This window comes from Cynoglossus semilaevis, chromosome 3 (genome assembly GCF_000523025.1).
Source record: "Cynoglossus semilaevis isolate Cse_v1.0 chromosome 3, Cse_v1.0, whole genome shotgun sequence".
Lineage (NCBI taxonomy): Eukaryota > Metazoa > Chordata > Actinopteri > Pleuronectiformes > Cynoglossidae > Cynoglossus > Cynoglossus semilaevis.
Window position 1 is genome coordinate 8920511 of NC_024309.1, and position 19824 is coordinate 8940334.

General features: G+C 40.3%; 3 protein-coding genes and 1 long non-coding RNA gene across 6 annotated transcripts; 3 read left to right on the plus strand and 1 right to left on the minus strand.

The window, feature by feature from the left end:
* Positions 1 to 1074: 1074 nt before the first annotated feature.
* ppp1r42 (protein phosphatase 1, regulatory subunit 42) lies at positions 1075 to 7880 on the plus strand. 2 transcript variants are annotated; one of them, XM_008307776.3, is made up of 9 exons: positions 1075 to 1170; positions 1320 to 1444; positions 2373 to 2596; positions 3207 to 3373; positions 3457 to 3595; positions 5103 to 5219; positions 6747 to 6864; positions 7008 to 7142; positions 7671 to 7880. In XM_008307776.3, exons 3-8 carry the CDS (start codon positions 2465 to 2467, stop codon positions 7136 to 7138), a joined length of 804 nt encoding a protein of 267 aa, XP_008305998.1. In that variant the 5' UTR covers positions 1075 to 1170; positions 1320 to 1444; positions 2373 to 2464; the 3' UTR covers positions 7139 to 7142; positions 7671 to 7880. The 2 variants fall into 2 exon arrangements, with proteins under 2 accessions (XP_008305998.1, XP_008305997.1); XM_008307775.3 differs by lacking the exons at positions 1075 to 1170; positions 1320 to 1444; positions 2373 to 2596 and adding an exon at positions 2711 to 2903 and having other exon boundaries at positions 7671 to 7879.
* Positions 7881 to 9064: 1184 nt separating this feature from the next.
* tcf24 (transcription factor 24) lies at positions 9065 to 10870 on the plus strand. The gene is made up of 2 exons (XM_008307779.3): positions 9065 to 9818; positions 10064 to 10870. Exons 1-2 carry the CDS (start codon positions 9393 to 9395, stop codon positions 10175 to 10177), a joined length of 540 nt encoding a protein of 179 aa, XP_008306001.1. The 5' UTR covers positions 9065 to 9392; the 3' UTR covers positions 10178 to 10870.
* Positions 9626 to 19756, minus strand: mcmdc2 (minichromosome maintenance domain containing 2). 2 transcript variants are annotated; one of them, XM_008307777.3, is made up of 15 exons: positions 19635 to 19756; positions 19407 to 19537; positions 19273 to 19332; positions 18616 to 18811; positions 18366 to 18488; positions 18165 to 18266; positions 17140 to 17268; positions 16463 to 16700; positions 16179 to 16384; positions 15935 to 16092; positions 15362 to 15541; positions 15128 to 15267; positions 14624 to 14733; positions 14308 to 14486; positions 9626 to 9741 (listed from the first exon to the last, which is right to left on the minus strand). In XM_008307777.3, the coding sequence occupies exons 1-14, from the start codon at positions 19729 to 19731 to the stop codon at positions 14320 to 14322; spliced, it is 2037 nt and encodes a 678-aa protein (XP_008305999.1). In that variant the 5' UTR covers positions 19732 to 19756; the 3' UTR covers positions 9626 to 9741; positions 14308 to 14319. The 2 variants fall into 2 exon arrangements, with proteins under 2 accessions (XP_008305999.1, XP_008306000.1); XM_008307778.3 differs by having other exon boundaries at positions 18616 to 18746; positions 19407 to 19739.
* Positions 11459 to 14288, plus strand: LOC103377121 (uncharacterized). Its single transcript, XR_001759914.2, has 6 exons — positions 11459 to 11706; positions 12866 to 12924; positions 13134 to 13195; positions 13519 to 13581; positions 13825 to 13877; positions 14079 to 14288. It is a non-coding gene; the product is annotated as an uncharacterized LOC103377121 (long non-coding RNA).
* Positions 19757 to 19824: the final 68 nt, after the last annotated feature.

Below are 19824 nucleotides of genomic sequence, written 5' to 3' on the forward strand. Positions count from 1 at the left end.
GTATGCATGACTTAAGATGGAATGTGGAATTTTATGTAAATTTCAATCAAGTCAAATTGTGGGCAGCCAAAAGAAAGCATAACCTCTGTATTACTTTTTATTTCTTGTTATATTTAGTAGTTTTGGAATAACAAAGTAGCACAGAGTGATGGAGTATTCTGTGCTGTCCACAAAATTGTATAATGTGATTATGAGTGGTGTTCATATGAGAGCTGCAGGTTAATGAAATCCTATCATTCTGCAGTATTTCAAAGCCCGTGGCCTCCACTGAGGGCTGGTTCCCAGTTAGACCCGCGATGGTGGTGTCTATGTGGAGTAAGAGAAACAGGACCACACTTCCTCTTAGCCATGTGGTCCTGCATAAGTGGCAGCGAGTCACTGCCTCACAGGAAGCTCAGGTCAGGGCATGATGTAGATTAACTAGAAAGGGGTCAGTGGGAGACGAGGGCTGTGGTCCTGACATGTTGGGGAGACACGCAAAAGCCTGGACAAATACCAGTTAAGACAAATGTGAACAGTGAAATTGAACGCAGGGTTTGTAATGTTTAATGACAGCCTTCGTTAAATATTCCACATTTTAGTTTGTGTTTTTTTAATTGTATTTGAGCTATAAAATGCAAACGCATGTCTACAAATGTCAGAATACAGTTGAACCTTAAACTATTTATAATTTTTTTTAAAAAGAAAAAGCAAATACAGTGGTTTCCAAAAAATATAAATACTTGATAAGCATATATTTTAAAAAAGATTACTGTAAATACTTAAAATACTAAAAAATATTACATATATAAATATAATTTATATAATGCACTTACATTTCTAATTTTAGGAAAAAAATTAATTCAACGTCACTGTTATTTTCTGATTTTATTATAATTGTGGATACTGTCACTGTAAAACTGTGTCTGTGTTGGCGAATTTATTTCTTTTGGTAGTTTTTTTTATTAGTCAACAGAGTAAAAACTTTGTTTTAATAAATAATATTAAAAATAAAGAACATACAAAATTCAGCAAATACAGTCACCGTCGTGACCCATTATATTCTGTAACCACCGCACGGCTTCCGTAGTTTCCGTAGCAACGGCGTCGATTTTTTTCAAACAAAACCGTTTCAAACTAACGGCGTTCACTTGACATTTTGTTTTTTCTACATTCCCGAAATTCCATGAGGTAAGAAAGTTTAGCCAATATTATGCGAATAAGTAAAATAATTGACGTTCATGACAAAATTGGCTTAGTATAAATGCTCATTTGTGCGCGACCCAATTACCGGTAGTCTAACCTTAATGCTTCAGTTTTATCTCTGTTTTAATCCATAGGCTTACGCTCAAAACATGATGTATTGTTCTTCTATACAACGACATTGAAGGGCAACTTGATTTTATATGATATACATGTGGAGGACTGCCTACCTGGAGACGTCAGCTGCCATGACTAACTGTTGGTGAGTTTCGTTGTTTAATTTCCATGCTAATTCTGCTAAAGCGTTTTGGGTTTTTTTTTTCATGTATTAAAACACACAATATCTGGCAACAAAATGCACCCATGGTGTTCTATTGAAAATGTTTTTAAAAGCTGTTCTAATGAATGAAACAAAGAGCGGCTAATGGGTCTTTTAAACCTAACCTGCTTTATAAAAGTCAGTTTAAACAGTAAACTTAAACAGCCTGGCTGAACACTGCTTATATATATATATAGTTGTATTAAAAATGAATCTAAAAATGAATCTAAAAGACAACCTACTACAGTGAAAGTGATTTGTCAACAGAAGGCTGCCTTCATTTGTACACCCTTGTATCCATATTTAACACGTGACTGTGGGTCATACTTAGTTTGACGATGATGTAGTACTTCTCACAAACCTCCAGAGGGTAGAGCTGTGGGGACCTAAGAGTTCAGTCAGCCAATACTTCATTGATCAGTGATTCTTGTCTCCTTCACCTCCACCTTCGTGACTCCAAATCCAGTGTGAAAACTGTAAACTTAAAAAACAATTGTCCTCATAGCAGCACTGATGCTGTTCATAATGTGTATAATCTTGATTATGATGCAAAATGTCTCACCTCAAAAGTCAGGTCAAGCTAACGTATTCACTGGATAAAAAGGAAGTGGTGGGATCTGCTCTGCGACTGCTCAGGGAATTGCTCGCTCCCTTCACAACACAAATTGAGTGGTCACTCATCTCCTGGCCTCTTAGCAGCTTTCCTGTAGAGCAGTGATGTCTCTTTATCAATCACCCTCCATAATTTGGACTGACACGCATGTGTTTGTCCACTGAATGTTGCACGCAAGGTTAATCAGAGTCACATGTGGTTTAAAGCTGCTCTCTTTGCTCACGTCTTTTTTTTCTACACCCCCCCACACACACACAGACAGTTCAAGCCTCTGCTGTGGACTGGATGCCTGACTGGAGCTGAAAAGGATCCCGTCTCAGCAGCAGCGTTTGTGTCTCAGCGCTGCCGCCATGGTGCTTCTGACCGCAGACCTGATCGCCAAGTCCATTAGTCGCTTCAAAAAGAAGAGGGGCCTCTCCCATCCAGAGTACCTGAAGACCATCACTCACCTGCACTTCTCCAACAAGAACATCCAAGACATCGTAAGCATCTCCATCTCATGATTCACATTTGTAAAATAAAATAAAATAAAAAAATGGAATCTGAAAAAAGTATGGGTTTCTGGTGGGAATTGTTGGCATTAGTGGACTGGATGCCTGACTGGAGCTGAAAAGGATCCCGTCTCAGCAGCAGCGTTTGTGTCTCAGCGCTGCCGCCATGGTGCTTCTGACCGCAGACCTGATCGCCAAGTCCATTAGTCGCTTCAAAAAGAAGAGGGGCCTCTCCCATCCAGAGTACCTGAAGACCATCACTCACCTGCACTTCTCCAACAAGAACATCCAAGACATCGTAAGCATCTCCATCTCATGATTCACATTTGTAAAATAAAATAAAATAAAAAAATGGAATCTGAAAAAAGTATGGGTTTCTGGTGGGAATTGTTGGCATTACAGCTTTCTTCAAAGTGAATTTCAAAGTGAAGGCATCAACTCCAATATTGCACAGATTAAATCAAATTATGGGATAAATATTGACCAGAATGCTGCAGAGTCAAATGAGATTATGGCAGGACAGTGTATTAACAGCTCTTATTTATCATCAATAATAAATCAGACATTTATTTCTTATTTCTCTTTTCCCTCCTTGTTCCAGGGCGACATCTCCTTGTGCAGAAACCTCACTGTTCTCTACTTGTACGACAATCAAATCACAAAGATTTGCAACCTGGGCTTCGCCTTCAACCTGACTCATCTGTACATGCAGAACAACGACATCACTCGAATGGAAAACCTCTCCAGTCTGCAGATGCTCTCCAAACTGTAGGTTCTGCTGTGGTTCCCCACATGCTGACACGTGTATGGCTCTGTTGGTGTGAGTGTGTAAAGGTGTGGGTTTTTTGCAGGTATCTGGGTGGAAACAGGATCACAGTGGTGGAGGGTCTGGAGCAGCTCACTGAGCTGAAGGAGCTTCATCTGGAGAATCAGAGGCTGGCACCGGGGGAGAAGTTGCTCTTTGACCCCTCGACCCTCCTCGCTCTTGCTGTATGACCTATTTTTACTCTGTTCAGTACAAATATAGTTTAAGAAAAAAATATCTATAAATAAGGTCCACTTTGAAAAGAAAGTTGGACTTGGGGTTAAAAAAACATATCAACATCAGGTGATGTCTGAATGTGTTGAGGCATTTTGAGCTTTAAAAGTATAACATCTGTCTTAGAACTTTTTGACCTACACTGGTGTTTCGTGGAACTGTCGTCCATTTTTCTGCGTTCAGTTGTTGCTTTTTTCTGCATGCATTATAATATTTAAATGTGATTGGACGCCGATGATTCACACTTTCACTCGTCACATTTCTTCCCACTGATTCCGTTTGTTTCAGTCCAGGCATATTTCTGTCTTTTCACCAAAAAAGGTTCCTTGGCGGCTGCTCCTCCACAGAGGCCTTTCTTAAATAATCTTATTCTGACCGTGGAAGGTCCGACCTGCCTTTGACCCAAAAGAAGCTGCTACTGGCTCACAGGTCGTTGCAGGACGTAGGCCTGTCTCCTGTAGACCTGAACATTTGGTTTACCTCGACTGTTTTTTTAAGGCTTTGCTGGAACTTCAGTCGCTGCCTTTTCATGTCTTTCTTTGACACATCCCTGTAAATATTACATAAATTCCTGAACGCAGGCTTGTACATAAACAGAAAGGTGTGTGGTGCATCAACCCAGTAGGTTATCAAATGCAGATGTTAGATGATCGTGACAGGAGTTTGATGATGTCAATGAGACCCTCTGTTCCTCGGCGTCCGCTCTGACAAATCGTGAGGTCTTCGTTTTTGACGACCGGTCCAGGGATAAACACGGCAGAAGTCTCGGCTTCTTGTTTGTTTGGATAATTGAAGAAATTGCTGAGCAAATGAAAAGAGTTCCACTTGGTAAATGTGCCTTCACAGAGCGTTCACACTAACACGGACTGAAGATTTGGACACTGTCCTTGGGACTCAGATATAAGAGCGAGATGAATCTACAGTCAACGTGTTATAATTACTGACTACTATTTCTTTAAAGATTTTACTTTGGAAATAAGGTAGAAGAAGTGGTTAACATGCTTGCCTTACAGTGAGAAGGCCACCGGTTCAATCCTTAAGTTTTCATGTCCTCTGTGTGATTGTTTTTCAATCCCTTGTCTTTCTGCATTGGGTTTTCATGTCCTCTGTGTGATTGTTTTGTCCAGTAACTCCTCCCTCAGTCCAGAAACATAGTTCAATTATTCACTCTTAATTGACCATAGGTGTGAATGTGAGTGTGGATGGTTGTTGGTCTTCATACGTGGCCCTCTGATGGACTTCAGCCTCACCCGAACGACTGCTGGGGTCAGTTCAGTGAGCAGAGCTTTGAAAAACACCGTCTCCTGTTTGAAAGTAAACAAAGTATCACTAGAAGTGTGTAGAAAGTATTTCCATGTTCCACAGCCCTCGTCTTGACTGCGTGATGTGTTTTTTTTTTTGGCAGCCCTCATCTTGACTGCGTGATGTGTTTTTCTTTTTGTTTTGTTTTTTGCACAGAAATCTCTGTGTGTCCTGAATATCAACAGGAACAACATTGATTACATCCGAGACCTGGCGGCGTTGAAGGAGCTGCGTCTTTTTATCGCCACCGACAATAGGTTGCAGAGCCCTGAGGTAAATATGGCTGTTTCTGCTGCGTACTGTTCAAGAATGTGTCCTCCGTGTGACTGATGTTGACTCTGGCTCAGCACCACATCTGAGCAACTGTGGACGACACAGAGCATTAAAGTCTGCATTCCACATATTAACTGATCAATTCATCATTAATACTGTTGCGCTGTTTTTTGCAACCGCGCGTGAAATGATATGTAGAGCCGGGTTCTAAAGGAGCAAATCCTGCAAATCCTGCCCCGGGTTCCCAGTCTACATGACTCGCACAGGGTCAGAATTATTCAACAAATCAACCCGCCGCTCCCCCGGGACGTCTCCCGCTGACAGCTTTAAACAAGCACAAGTTTCTCCCTTTTCCTGGGGAGGCTGCGTTTTTCCTCCCTGCCTTAGGATCAGTGTGTGATACTCTACACCAGCAGCAGTTCACGTTATAGGAGGTTCATCAGAGATATGATTAATGCCCAGTGGCTTCTTTGAAAAACGGCCTGCTTGTTGTTGAAGGCTGACTCTCTGTGTGGTAGATGTATTAACTCAAATGCTCGATGACTTCATTTGAATGGGATTCATTTTTCATTTCCATTTTTTTTTTTACTGGAATCTAACACCTTGACGACACACATTTATAATTGACTACTTTTCCAGGTCCACTTCCTCAGCACAGATGATCTCCTCTCATGTTGATGCAGGTAATTGTTGTACACGTGTCATTTTTAGCACAAATCTCCTATGATTTATACGGCCCATCTGCCGCTATTGATTCAGCACAGACAGCACTCCGAAGGATCAGTGTCTGCTCCTGAACCATTTGGTCAGAATCCAGAGGAGAAGATATGGATTTTTTAAAATAGATTATGACAGGCAGTCAGCCGGGGTGACAAATGAGGAGCATCTTCAGAGGCCGTTAGCTGTGTGCAGGGCGGAGGGGACGGAGGAATCAAAAGCCCTGGTCAAATGCAGGTTCATAACTGGCCCATCATTAGTCCAGCAGAGAGAGTCAGCCCGGTGCTGCGGACTCAGCCTCTGCTGCTATCCGCAGCCCCCGCGTGGGGGGCAATTTGGGGCTGGGCTGCTCTTTGGTGAGGGCTCTGTGAGTGACGGCCCTGACACGATCATTTATCAAAGCCTGGGAGCGCGGTGCTCAGGGGTCCCCTCTGAACTGATTGCAGCACGAGCTGGAAAAGTGGAAGCGCTTTGGCCAAGACAGGAAGGCAATGAACAATCAGAGCGTGTCCAGAGAGTATTCATATTTCCAGGCTTGGATTAATGTGCCTTTAGATAAACATACAACTGCAGGCAACGGGCTGGAAGAGTCAGCCTCACGCCGCCCCAGGAGAAAACTTGTAGTTACATGACACCGGCGACAGTGTTTATTAAAACAGACTGAAGTGGTGTTTATGCACTTTCCACTGGCCCTTGTGCTGCACATTACCATTCAGTTTGTCTGTGATTAGTTATCATATCATAACACTGAAGTTCCACCGAAGGCACAGATACTGTGAAAAGCATTTTCTCGTCTCTATATATTTCCAGGAGTTGGAAGACGTGTTAAGTCACTGGCCTCAGCTGCTCCAGATGGATCTGAGAGGGAATCCTGTGTGTAAACTGTCCAAGTACAGAGACCGACTGATCACTGCCTGCAGAAGCCTGGGTAAAACATTCCTCACTCTCCTGCTCAGTGGCACCGTCACCTGGGAACACACGTATTTGTTTATATTCATTTAGTACAAACAAAACCACCCACTTTTCAGTTTTCATTTTTGATAAATCAATAAACGTATGGAATTCCTGCAGAGATTCTGGATGGGAGGGAAATTAATGAGTTGACCAGACAGTTCCTGATCAACTGGAAAGCATCCAAAGAAGCCAAGATGAGAAGAAGCAACATACGGATGCTGACTGGTCCACTGATGCCCCACACTTGAACAAGTGAGTCCTGTATGATAGATTAAATACATAAATGCATGTATTTTCAGTTTGTTTGTTTTTTTAATTCTAAGCAATTCTAAGCTATTTTTTTAATTCTAAGCAAAAGTGTGAAGAATAATTACATCTGATGATCTTAGTATTGTTAAGATGCAAAATTACATTGTGGCAGCTGAACCTAAACATAGGGTATGGACCCCTGTGATAATCTGATAATCTTTGATAATCTTGATAATCTTTATTTGCTCTTTTATCCCCCTAAACATAGGGTCTGGACCCCTGTTGTGGTCGCAGGAGATTTCTTTGTGGGGTTCAAAATTAATAAATACATTTGATAATCTTTATTTGCTCTTTTATCCTTAGAAATATAAAAAGAATAAAAGGCAGGGAAATATTCAAAAAAATACAAAGGCCAGGAGGATGTTCTTTGTTAAAAACCTCTATTTGACAATGTGTGTGTGTGTGTGTTTCTTTTACTTTGAATTGTATTTTGATGCATTCATTATTGTCTGATTATGTTTGTATTTGCAGATGCCTTGCACATGGCTCAAAGTCTCACATCCACCTCCACACAGCAGTGGAACTCCTGATATATTTAGATTTGATGCTGCATTTACAAAATATTCGTCTAATCAGTTTCTTTGTAAATTATTTCTGTTTATTCACAAACTTGTACTGTTGTCAGTGAGATAAAAAAAACGCAATAAAATAATTTATACTGCTAACTGCTGCAGCTGGTGTATTTCTAATTACATTTTTGTCTCTGATGACAAACTGTAAGTAAACTGTTGAACACACTGTGACTTCCTGATTATGGAGCGGGGACTTTTTCCTCCAGTAAATGAGTGATGCAGCTATGGAGGGTGGCACATCCTGACTGATCACTGCGTCCTTCTGTTTCTAGTTATCCAAACGCAAATGCTTATATACTCAAACAACCGCGATTAACGATTCGGTCATTCTTTGAACAGTTACGCGTGTGCGTAAGTCCACAAAAAGATGCGTGGTCATTATGGAAACAAGCTTGTTTAACCTTCCTTACCCTCACCTTATAATTAGTGGCCGGCAGGAGAAAGCGGTTCAGCCGCCTTACAAAAACAGTCGGAGGATATAGCTACATAATATGAATAATTCCTTTCATTAATTCGCCGACATCTCCGTTTGGAGCCCTGGAAATCAGAGTGATTAATTTATGAGTCTCAAAAGAATTTCCTCAATGCCTGCCTGTTGATTGCGGCGCTGCACTTTATTTATTGGCTGTTCCAATGAGCTCGCAGCATAGAACACACTGGCAATCCGTCAGATGTTTTGCATATCACCTTACACTTGTCAGCCTCTCTTCATGCTCTATTGCAAATAACGTTTTGATGGACTGTGGCCTCTGTCCGCTGACCGTGACGAGCGCGTTTTGGACGTAGTTTTGACTCCATTTCTTTCCCGTTGCCACTTTTTGATAGGCTTACAAAAATACAGTGTCGGGTTCGCAGCCAATTAGAGGAGGATGTAGCCCAGCGGCCGCATATCAGTGTTGAAGGAGCAGCGCAGTTCTGCCTCTGGCGTTGAAAACGAGCCTCTGCCGCCCTCACTGAAATAAGTGAGGAAAGGGAAAAGAGTGAGTGGGTTCTCCACACTGAGGGCGAGTGATTAATTACACTCAAGTCAAATACATGAGCGCTGCTTTGTGTTCGCTAATAAATGAAGGACTCCTGAGACTTTTACGCGCACAGGTGAAGTGTTGGATGCGCGTAAAAGACGCGGCCGCTGCAGTTCGGAGGCAGCTTCTCCGCCGACGTTTGGACTCGGAACTATTCGGCACTTTGGAGTGAATTCTCTGCTCTGGAGAACAAACCCTCATCTGATCGCCTTCATGTCGCTTTTTAAGACATCGGCTTTGAGGTAAAACATCAACACACTGGACACTGAAATATTAGAGATTTATTTCATTTTAAATTGGACACAAGATCATCTGACATGTCCCTGACGATCAGAGTTAAGACAGTTGTCTTTGGAGGAGGACAGATGTCTCCTCTGTCATTTTTCTATTTTAGTTTTTATTTAAAACACAGTTGGTAAAGAGCTGACAACACTTGAAATGTATAAACAAGAACTTTGAGTGTAGGTGGATAAATATAAATAGACATTGACGCAGTCTGTTTTAAACATGTAAAACTATATGAAAATGTTAGACATTTCAAACTGTCTCTAAACGAACGAGTTTCTTCAACAAATCTTCAGGTCAGTGAGTTCTCTCTGATGGTTGGACGACAGACGCTCCGAATGGACAGCGGCACCTCCTCCGGGTTGGTGGTGGACGACAGTCCCGCATCCAGTCCCAGCTCCAGCCCCAGTCCGGACGGTCGCCGGCGGGAGCTGCAGCGGAGCAGGGTGCTGCAGAGCGGCGGCCTCGGCGGCAGAGGACGCCCCGCCGCAGCCAACGCTGCCCGGGAGAGGAGCCGGGTACAGACCCTGAGGAACGCCTTCCTGGAGCTACAGAGGACTTTGCCTTCGGTGCCGCCGGACACCAAGCTGTCCAAACTAGACGTCTTGATTCTGGCCACCACCTACATAGCCCACTTGACCCGAACACTACAGGAGGAAGGAGCTGAGGATGGAGAGAGCACGAAGCAGACAGAGGCGTTACACTCTCTGAAGGGGGAAGGATACCTGCACCCAGTCAAGGTCAGTGGACCAACAATGATGATGATAATAATAATAATAATAATAGTATCGGGAATAAACCGATTTTATTCTACTAGCTATATTTGCACCGCAGACTAACATCGTTCATATGTTCATCGTTCATATCAACACCGACTAGAGGGTAAAATACATTTAAAATAATTGACTTCGGCTTTTTGATGCTCATCAATATTTACTTACATTAAATCAACATTTATTTTATTTTATTTGTTTTATTTTTTCAGAAATGGCCCATGCGATCCAGGCTGTACGTCGGTGCAAGCGGACAGTTCCTCAACACTTCCAACTCTTCAGAGTCAGAGAACCAGGGCCCGTCCTCGTCCACCTCCCGTCAGTAACGGGCTTAAAAAACGTTTGTAACGAAACTATGTCACGTGCGCATGAGTTCACGTCGCCTTGTAATGATCTGTGTATAGAACAAAAACGGTCTTCACACCTGATTCCTGGATTTAAAGTCCCCGCGCTCCGACTGAGTTGTAAATTAATATATTATACCTGATTTTTATTGTATAGATTTTACGGAGAACTCAATCTTTTCTCTCTTGTTGTTGTTTCGGCTTTTGCTGTACTGTGTGTCCCTGCTGTGTGCAGTCCCCTACACGTCCCCCCCCCCAACCTCCCTGTCAGAATGTGCAGAGAATTCCACGGGCCGACACTGAGCCCGTCATGCTTGAGATGTGCACTTTCAGTTGAAGCATTTGCACTAAAATGCATGTGTGAATAAGTCAAACATCTGTCATGTGAAGTGTTCCGTCCTTCACCTCATGTTCCTCCGTTCGTTTTTACCTGCATGGCTGTACAATGTGTTTGTGAATAAATGGCTCTGGTGAAAACAGACGAGTCTCGGGAAATGTTCACGATGGCGAGAGGAGGGAAATTGTGATGTAAGAAAAAATAAAATATAACAATTTTAATTAAGTTGTATTTAATAATTATTGTTATGATCGAATGACGAGCACTAAGGCGAGTCGTTTAGTGAAACACTGAATAAAAAGCAAGAGGTTAAAAGGTTTGTTTTAACACCGACTAGAGGTATTAAGTAAATAGAAATTAAAAGAACATTTCAACATTTGTGGAACTAAAATTAGATCTTTGTAATAATTTTATTCCATCAATTTTCTAGCAATTTGATTTCAGCATTGTTACCGTACGATCATAAGTGGCATCTCTGTGTATCTGTTATGTATAATTAATTTTATTTATAATCTATTTGTAATTGGTTTATTGTTAATATTCAATTATTATTTTTAGTGTTACTATTGTTAAAGTAAAAATAAAAAGGATAGGAAAGTACTAATTTTATATATAAAATAAAGCCTCAGTTGTAATTTAAGGTGAAGCTGTTGCCATTTGCGTTTAAATAAATAAGCAGATAGTTATGATATTTATCAAATATTCTAAACAATTATCCAAACTTCATCTCACAAATTAGACAGCTAAAAAAACACAATTTGACGGATTCAAAGTATAAATTTGTTTTCTGTTCGTCAAGAGGCAAATGGCAAACTATTATATATATATACAAACATAAATAAAATCTAGAAGACATTTAGGTAAAGACATATTAACAATGTTATAATATATTTGAATTGAGTCGTGGGTTGACGGCAACCTTTTCCTCCATGCGTTTCTCATTTATCAAACGCTTTTTGTAACACTTTTTAATACGTGTGATTAATTTAATATAAACTGTTATTTTAGTTCGAGGCGGTTGTCGCTGACGTCAGTGATAAAGCTGCCAGGCGCGGTGTCTGATGGGAACTCGGAAACCGGAAGCTCCCTCTCGTCCTGCAGCAAAGCTGAGAAGCGGTTGTGTTTGTCCTTGCCTCGCAGTCCAAATCTTTTTGCATAGATTTTTCCAGTACAGGTAGGTAATGGGTACATGGTGTAATGCAGTATTGTAACAACAAATTGTGCGTGTATTTAATCTGCTTTCATGATAACATCGGAGTTCATTATCGTTACCGTGAAGCTAATTAGCATCTGCGCCACGTGGGTGAAATGAGCGCGTGTTACGTTTACTCCGTGGCGTTTTCCATTAATTTAAAATACAAATATAAATATTCGCTTTTATTTAAATGACGGTGGAAATTAAGATGCGAAATGTGAACCCAATATTAATAAATAAAATGATTCGATTAGTCTATTATAGATACAACACGTACAATGTACGTGTACTATAACGCGAATAATGCTATCTGTAATTCAGATTATATGGTAATATTTCTTTTAAAAATTTTGTACAAATACACCAAAATAGTGATCGGACGTTAACGCTCCAGCGGTATGACACGTCAGCTCGTCCTCGTAGTCTAAGGGCCTAAAATGTAATAAATCATTATTTCAGACAGTTCAATGGGGAGAACGCCCTCGTGTCACTCGGCTTCCTACTGCACTGTCCAGGTCTTACTTTTGTCCAGAGGTCAGTCGGTCAGGGATTTGCTCCCTACCATTATTTCACTGTGGATACTCTCATCATGATGTCTTCTGAGGACCCTAGGTCATGGCAGAGGTCGTGACCTGTTGTTGAACCCGTCCCCAGACCTGCAGTGTTAACTCTGCTCCCAAGCTGCGTACCATTGTACCCTTTGACCTTCTGGTGATCAGTCACTAGTCCACTCAGCATATTGGCTATTCCTTCAGTACAAGTTATTCGTGCTAGCTAGAAATCAATACAGCACTCCTGAGAGCAATTAGTTAGGAGGTATGAAGTTACTGTGATGGGGCTCTGGGCTGACAATGTGACTCTTTAAAAGATCATTACATCATACAGAGTGTATTAGCATTAATATTTGACTTCTGTCTATTTAGTGGTGCAGAAGAAGATGGATGTTACTATGATTGCAAAAATCTACAACATAACATTGACCATTTATTTTTGGTTGTGTATTGTGTTGCACTACTACACATTTTATAGATTGTGAATTATAGAAATAACTCCGTCAATTATGTTTACTATAAAATTCTAACCTTTAGGTGAAATACATGTAGTCCAGATCATGTACTCTCATTTGTTTTTATTGCAGGTCTCAGACCATGAGCGCCAACAAGGCCAAATGTCAGTCTGGTCTTCGAGTGCCATTGGGTACGTTTTTATTTTTTTGGATTATTTTTTTTAAAATTCTGAATCATTTGCTGAATTGTGATGAGTTCAAACTTTTTGCCGTTTACCCATCAGACAATAACATGGTGAATCTGTGACTACTGAAATAACAGCAACATTAAGATGCTTCTGGATTTTTGATAAAAATTATTAAATCTAGTGTTAATCGCGTCTTTTTTTTTTTCATTCAGAAAGCAGTGCGAAGGATAGACACGGCTGATTTAAAACCATTGCGTCCTGTGCTGATACTGTGGTGAGTCAACAGTGTTACTTCGTTGAAGAGGAGAACATGTTTCTTTTCTGTCAGTATTAAATGGCAACACCTTTTATTGCTGGTATAGTGATGAGTTCGCACTTTTTGCCGTTTACCCATCAGACAATAACATGGTGAATCTGTGACTACTGAAATAACAGCAACATTAAGATGCTCCTAAAGTTGTTTGGTGATGTTAATGAATTCAGTGTTAATCATGTTTTTTTTTTTTTCCTTCAGAAATCAGTGCCTAAAGTTGTTTGGTGATGTTAATGAATTCAGTGTTAATCATGTCATGGTTTGTTTTGTTTTTTTTCCTTCAGAAATCAGTGCGAAGGATAGATACGGCTGATTTTAAAACCATTGCGTCCTGTGCTGATACTGCGGTGAGTTAACAGTATGTTACTTTGTTACAGAATTAAATGGCAACACCTTTTTTTGCTGGTATAGTGATGAGTTCGCACTTTTCGCCGTTTACCCATCAGACATTGCAGTGGTGACGCCGTGATAACTGAATAACCAGAAATTATATTTTTATCATGTTGTTCCAATAATGTATTTTGAATAGACTAAGGTGTTTAGCAGGACTTAATTTTAATTTATTTTTTTTAATTTATCATTATTTACAGGCTACCAGTAATTGCAACAGAGCAGAAAGGTGTGGGGTCTCGTTGTGACTCTGGTAAGTGTTGTGTGATGTTACTTGAATTCAATAAATTTCTTTGTATCAAAGTAATGATGATTTTACATTTTTGCCGTTTACCCATCAGACCAAATTGGGTTGTTGAGAATGTGACTAACTGAACCAAATGAAAATACAGTATGTGAAACCACACAAGGTTTGGCTTCTACTAAATTCTATCTTTCATTTCTTTCTTTCAAGGTGTTTTTTTTTTTTTTTTAACCAAGTGCTAGAAGAACACATTTTATTTAAGGTAAGTGAAAATAAAGATGTCATTTACTGAGTAGGTTGGCAAAATTAGCATTTGTTCATCTTCACTCTGGGTGTATTCCCCCAGTTAGTCTTGAATTTCTATTGTAAATTTGTTTATCTGTGGTTGCTTAAAGTGAATAAACAAATGAAAAACCTAAAGCAGTGTTGTGTGGCTTACCTTTTTTTCTTTTTATTCTTCTGTTATGTATTGGTCCGCCCCTGGTGCGTAGGCGTAAATAAAGCGTAGAATGTCCTGCTGGAGTTTATCTAGGACCGTGTCTCTCATGTGTAGACCGTCTACACTTCCAAGTTCACAGGGGAACACAGCATCAGGTGGAATTATAAGAGCAGAGGCCCCTGTAAATAAGAACAAGAGCTGGTTTGAATGTCTTAAATTAGAGCAATTAAAAAAAGTATACAGTTAATATAATACAAGTCTATGTAAATATTCATTACTGTATTTGGTGTGTGAGGGATGATGGGAAGAGTGTTACCATGTTTTAGAGTTACTGAGTTTTCACACAGGAGCACAGCAATGACGGCATCTTCCTCCAGTACACATGTTCTGAGACATAACTTGCAGTGGGCTTCAGCCAGTGAGATCCTTCAGGTAAAGCCAGAAGGAGTTTTGTTGAAGGATAAGAATTGGTTAGATTCGTACAATTTTGAATATAATTAATCTATATCTACACCAAATGAAACAATATCTGAGTAAAACTATTTTTTTAGTCCTTATTTCATTAAACATCGCTATAGGGACACTAGATTCTGTGGTAGAAGAGTTGTCCTGTAAAAGTGTAACGTCTGAAAGTGAGCTCCATCTAGTGGGCAATATTAGCGTTGCAGTAAACCGATTTAATGCGGTGCACTGTATATGTGCGTGTATGAATATATGTACCTGTGAGTAAACAATAAGTGTGCAACAAAAAACATCAACCAAATAATGTTTAACAATTTTGAGAATATCATTTCAACTGTCTTCACAGGCCAAAACTCACAATAGTTTGACAGAAGCTACAGACATCTTCACTGCTTGACTCTGTGCTCGGACTCTACGACTGGCCATATAGTATCCATGGATCATCTTCTCTGCCCCAGGGCTGAGTTCCACTTGTAGATTCTGAGCATGGGTTATTAGCTGAGAAATCGGAAACACAGTGTTTTAAAATTACCTTAAAAAAAAAGAATACTACTTAGAATAAATGCAGTGGTGTGAAGCCTTGGTTGTTCACCTCTTTGTAGTCTTGTGTAGAAAACTCCCAGCAGGATGGGTAAAGGGGTTTTCCAGGCTCTACTGCCTTCTGAAGGGTGTGGACAGTTTCAGCAAGAAGTACCTGCTCTCGTACTTTGTCCTTACACTGTACCACTAGCCCAAATGCGTCTGCCAACGGTGCTGGTATTGGACCCATTTCCTGTTAAAAAAAGAATGATATACTGCTGATGTTATGAAATTGAATGCTGTAAGGCACAGATTAACCTGAGAAACTTGGTTATAGATTTTATGGTCTACCTCGTCCCTGTTAAAGAAAAACAAAAAACAACTGAAGCACTGATTATTCTCAAGGGATCTGCTGTGAAGTAATGTTTTCTAGGCAGGGCACTTCCTTGACGAAAATTGTCTCAATTTCCTGTTTTGCCTGTGCAATCTGCAAACAATGTCCAGGCTGAATGAAGTGTGTTCTTCAAACGCCAATAAAATCATTTTGAATACATATATTTGAAAAAGAACAAATACACTACAATCATTTTGATTTAATTCGGAGTATGCTTTTAAAAGTAGCGCACCCATCTGTACACAGACTCACCACTGTTCCCAATATGTTACAGTCTGTCCTCCCACTTCTCTGAGAAGGATCTGTTAAGGCCCAGAAGCTGCACTGGACGGGGAAAGACAGCTGCTTATCAGCATCCTCACCGTATTTCTTCCCTGGGACAAACACTGACACTGTGTGGTTCTCCAGGACTGAAAAAAGAAAATTACCTTGTAATACCTTGTTGCAGAGGCACACTTATTTTGTTATTTTTTTCCCACTCCCTTTTGTTCTTTACCTGACTGAATAGAGTCCAACTTCTCCTTTTTATAACAGCCCAGATCTCCCAGCATACATATGCCCCCGGTGGCTAACAGAGCATAACCAGCATGAATGTTGACAGTACCAGCTCCATGTTCGTCTTTAGACAGTGATACAAACATCTCCCCAGAGACCTGGTGTCTGACACCACGATTAGCCAAACTCAAGCTGTACGTTATTAGTCTGGAGGGAAACATAGAGTAACTTGGCACTGAATCTGTCATTAAGGCAATAATGGAGCAACAATTTAACTTTCTTTACCTGTCTATAATGAGAGTATCACAGGCAACAACTAGGACATCCAAGTTGTGATGAGTTTCTTCAGTATCTGCTCTGGTCTGCACCAAGCTAAGCAACAAACCAAGCTTTAGTGTGTTGTGCAAACCTGGAGGAGCTAAATCCAAACCAAAGCAGTGAGCTACAACGGCAGGGAATCTCCAAGGAGAGGAGGCTGTGGCCTTCAGCAGACTGTTGAAATTGGCACTGATGTTGGAGGGATCTGTGGGTGGGAATGTTGAGGTTTAATACTGTGACAATTCACATAAGGGTTTAACATTAAGCACGCTTCTTTTTTTTCTCCTCCAGCTTAGTGTCTTATTGCCGTGATGGTAGTTTATTTCGGTAGGTCAACATTGTCTGCAGTTTGGACATATTTTAACATCAGGGACAAAGACTTTCTATACTGAACTACTATACTAGTTTGAAGATGTTTTTGTTTGATACAGAACCATTTCTGTTGTCTTGATGAAACCTGTTAATGAGACAAAATCTGCTATCCTTTATTGAAACCAAACCTACAGAAGTATCAGTATTGGTACTTGATATTTGCACAAATGAAAATATTTGTATCAGTTTGTGAAAAATGTTATGGCAGCAAATCTAAATCAAACCATCTTAATGGTTTGGATTGATGAGAAGTCAAAGTTATATTTCCTTACATGTTGGTTGCCAAGGCTGGATATTGTTTGCTTCTACAATCCAGGAGATGCTGGGCCACTGGTGGACCTGTGCAGGGATGCCTATCACCTGATAGAGCTGGCCAATTCTCATGGAGTTACACAGATCATCTGTGTGAACGATAGAAACAAACCAATAATAACAAGATTGACGGGGTGGGGGCTCTCTCTGCTGCCTGATGATTATTGAAGAAAAATTGATGCCATCACAAACCGGTGCCAAAAGAAACATAGGGAGGAACAAAGATTTCTCTGTGACAGAGTTGCACAGCCAGTTAATGAGTGTTCCTTGCACTTATTAGCATATATGTTTAGTAACGGGAGCTCAGTGGATTGAATTCCTCCACAGGTCTGGGTCAACAGAATATGTTAATCCTGGTCCAATGATTTGCTAAGCTCTCAGAGGTCCTGCCTGGACAATGTTATTAGAGGGGACAGAAACACTTAATATCCCTCCTGGAGACACTGTGTGCGGCTGGCTGCAGAGAATTCTGTTTATTTGAACTCTCCCCCGCTAGGTTTGTGTTCTGAAATTAGTCTAATTTAGGCAGGCTGGAAATTAATGACAAACTGCAATACATTTGACTGTGTGTAAATACTGGCTACTATAACCACATTATTCAGGAACGGGAGGGAATATAACAGATGGGAATTTAAGTTTTACAAACAAATAATATCCTTTAAAACTCTGAGGATATTAATCTTCAGTACAGCTCTAACATTATAGTTGGAAGTTGATCTGCTCTGCCACTGGGCCCATAGCTGCTCTGTAGTTGTATACAAGTCAAAAAGAAGTCAAGGCTAACCTAATTACGTATAGAAGAATTGTTTTTTTGTTGTTGTTTTTTTTGGTGAAGATTCCTGCTTCCTTAGTGCTACATTAGTCTTTATGTACAAGCTGTGTTTTGTTTCATTTGGTATGTATTCATATGATGCAGTTGCCATATTGTTTTGATCACAAAATATAGAATTTAAGTCAAATGCGGACCGAAGAAAGTTAAACCTACCTCTGAGAAACAGGGTAACAGACTGGTATTTGAATGAGTTTTGCTGCTGGCCATTAAGAACATCCAGTGCTTTGACATCTATCAGCTCCACCAGTTGTTTGTCTGTCTCCACAAAAACAAGTAATTAAATTGAGAACATGAGCATTTTACGACTTCCTCTTAGTCAATATTTGTGGTCATATTTGTGGTTGCCAGTGTCACCTCCCAAAACTCTGAACTTCACATCTTCTTTCAGCGGGGATTCACAGATCATGCAGCTAAAGTTGTTTCTCACTGTTGCTGACTCTGTGGCTCCGGGTGCATGGACTCTGATATGGTGGAACCCTAGAAATATTTTACACTTAAATGTAACCAGAAGAAAATCCATCTGGAGTCATCACACCAATCCCCTGATGACATAAACCAGTTTAACTGTGTCCTGTCCTTATAGGCTGAGACAGAACTGCAGTACCTGTAGCACTGGGGCAGTCCTCGTTGACACAAAGGAACCTGGCCCCTTGGGTGTATTTGGTGACCCTCGTCATGGCAATGACCAGTCCCTCCATGGAAACAGGTCTCAGGGGGCCGTATCCCCGAGGAAAACTGCAAAGGTCCAACTTATACTCAGGAAATGGAGGCAGATGTGTCAACCTTAGAATTACATTAACCTCCAAAAGAAAAGCACAGCACTCTGTTAGGGGACTTGCTTGATAATTCAGCCCTACAACAACAGTTACACTGCCCACAATTTTATTGGACAACACAAAAGCAAATGTACTTAAAAAGTGGTAACGAACCTTCCGTTGCTTCAGACATACATTTTATGAAAAATAATAGTAAAAACTAAACCAGGATTTGTACCAGACAACTGTTACTGTAGAAGCTTCAGAGGTTCATATGGGGAGAATAGACTTAATTAATTACAACATAATTTGATGAAGAAACTTTTTTCCAACATTCTCTATTTTGTATTAAAATGACTTCAGTTATTTACATTTCCTATATGGGGGGCTAATAACTTTGTTCTCAACTATAAGGATAAAATGGTAGGGCTGTAACCATAATAAATAAACGGTTTTAGACATATTTAGTTTTACTTTTTTTCTTTCACGTTTGTTTTTTAACATACCTGACTCAATGTGTGTATCTTTTCGACGAGAGAAAGAGTCTTAATGGCCAGAAAGCAAACCTGATGGAGATAATGTGGACTTAGTCTGTAATATATCGTAAACTCATTTTATTAGCACTTTTATTCGCACTTACAGACTGAAACACTGCTGTTGCCTTCAGATGGTCGTGTAGAACACAGTCACCCAGCGCTGGGTTCACCTCTATAACATCAGTGGGATTAACTGTTACTGAAAACCGGTAAACTGCCTCGGTATGTGCAGGGTCTGTAACGTTAAATCCCGAGTTAGCTCAGTGTACATAGCTTTAACATTAGCAGTTTTAGCATTAATTATTCTCCAAATCTCCGTACAAAAACCTCACCGTTGTATTGTTGGCAGTCTTTGGTCAGTTTTTCCAGCCCACCACTTCTGTCCAAGTAAACTACAGCTGACTCTTTCAACGACAAACTGTCAGACATTCTTAGAAAAAAAGTAACACTGCTATCTACTAAAATTACATGTAAATCACAGCATTACCATTGACGTGTCATATGAACGGAGTTACAGATTGA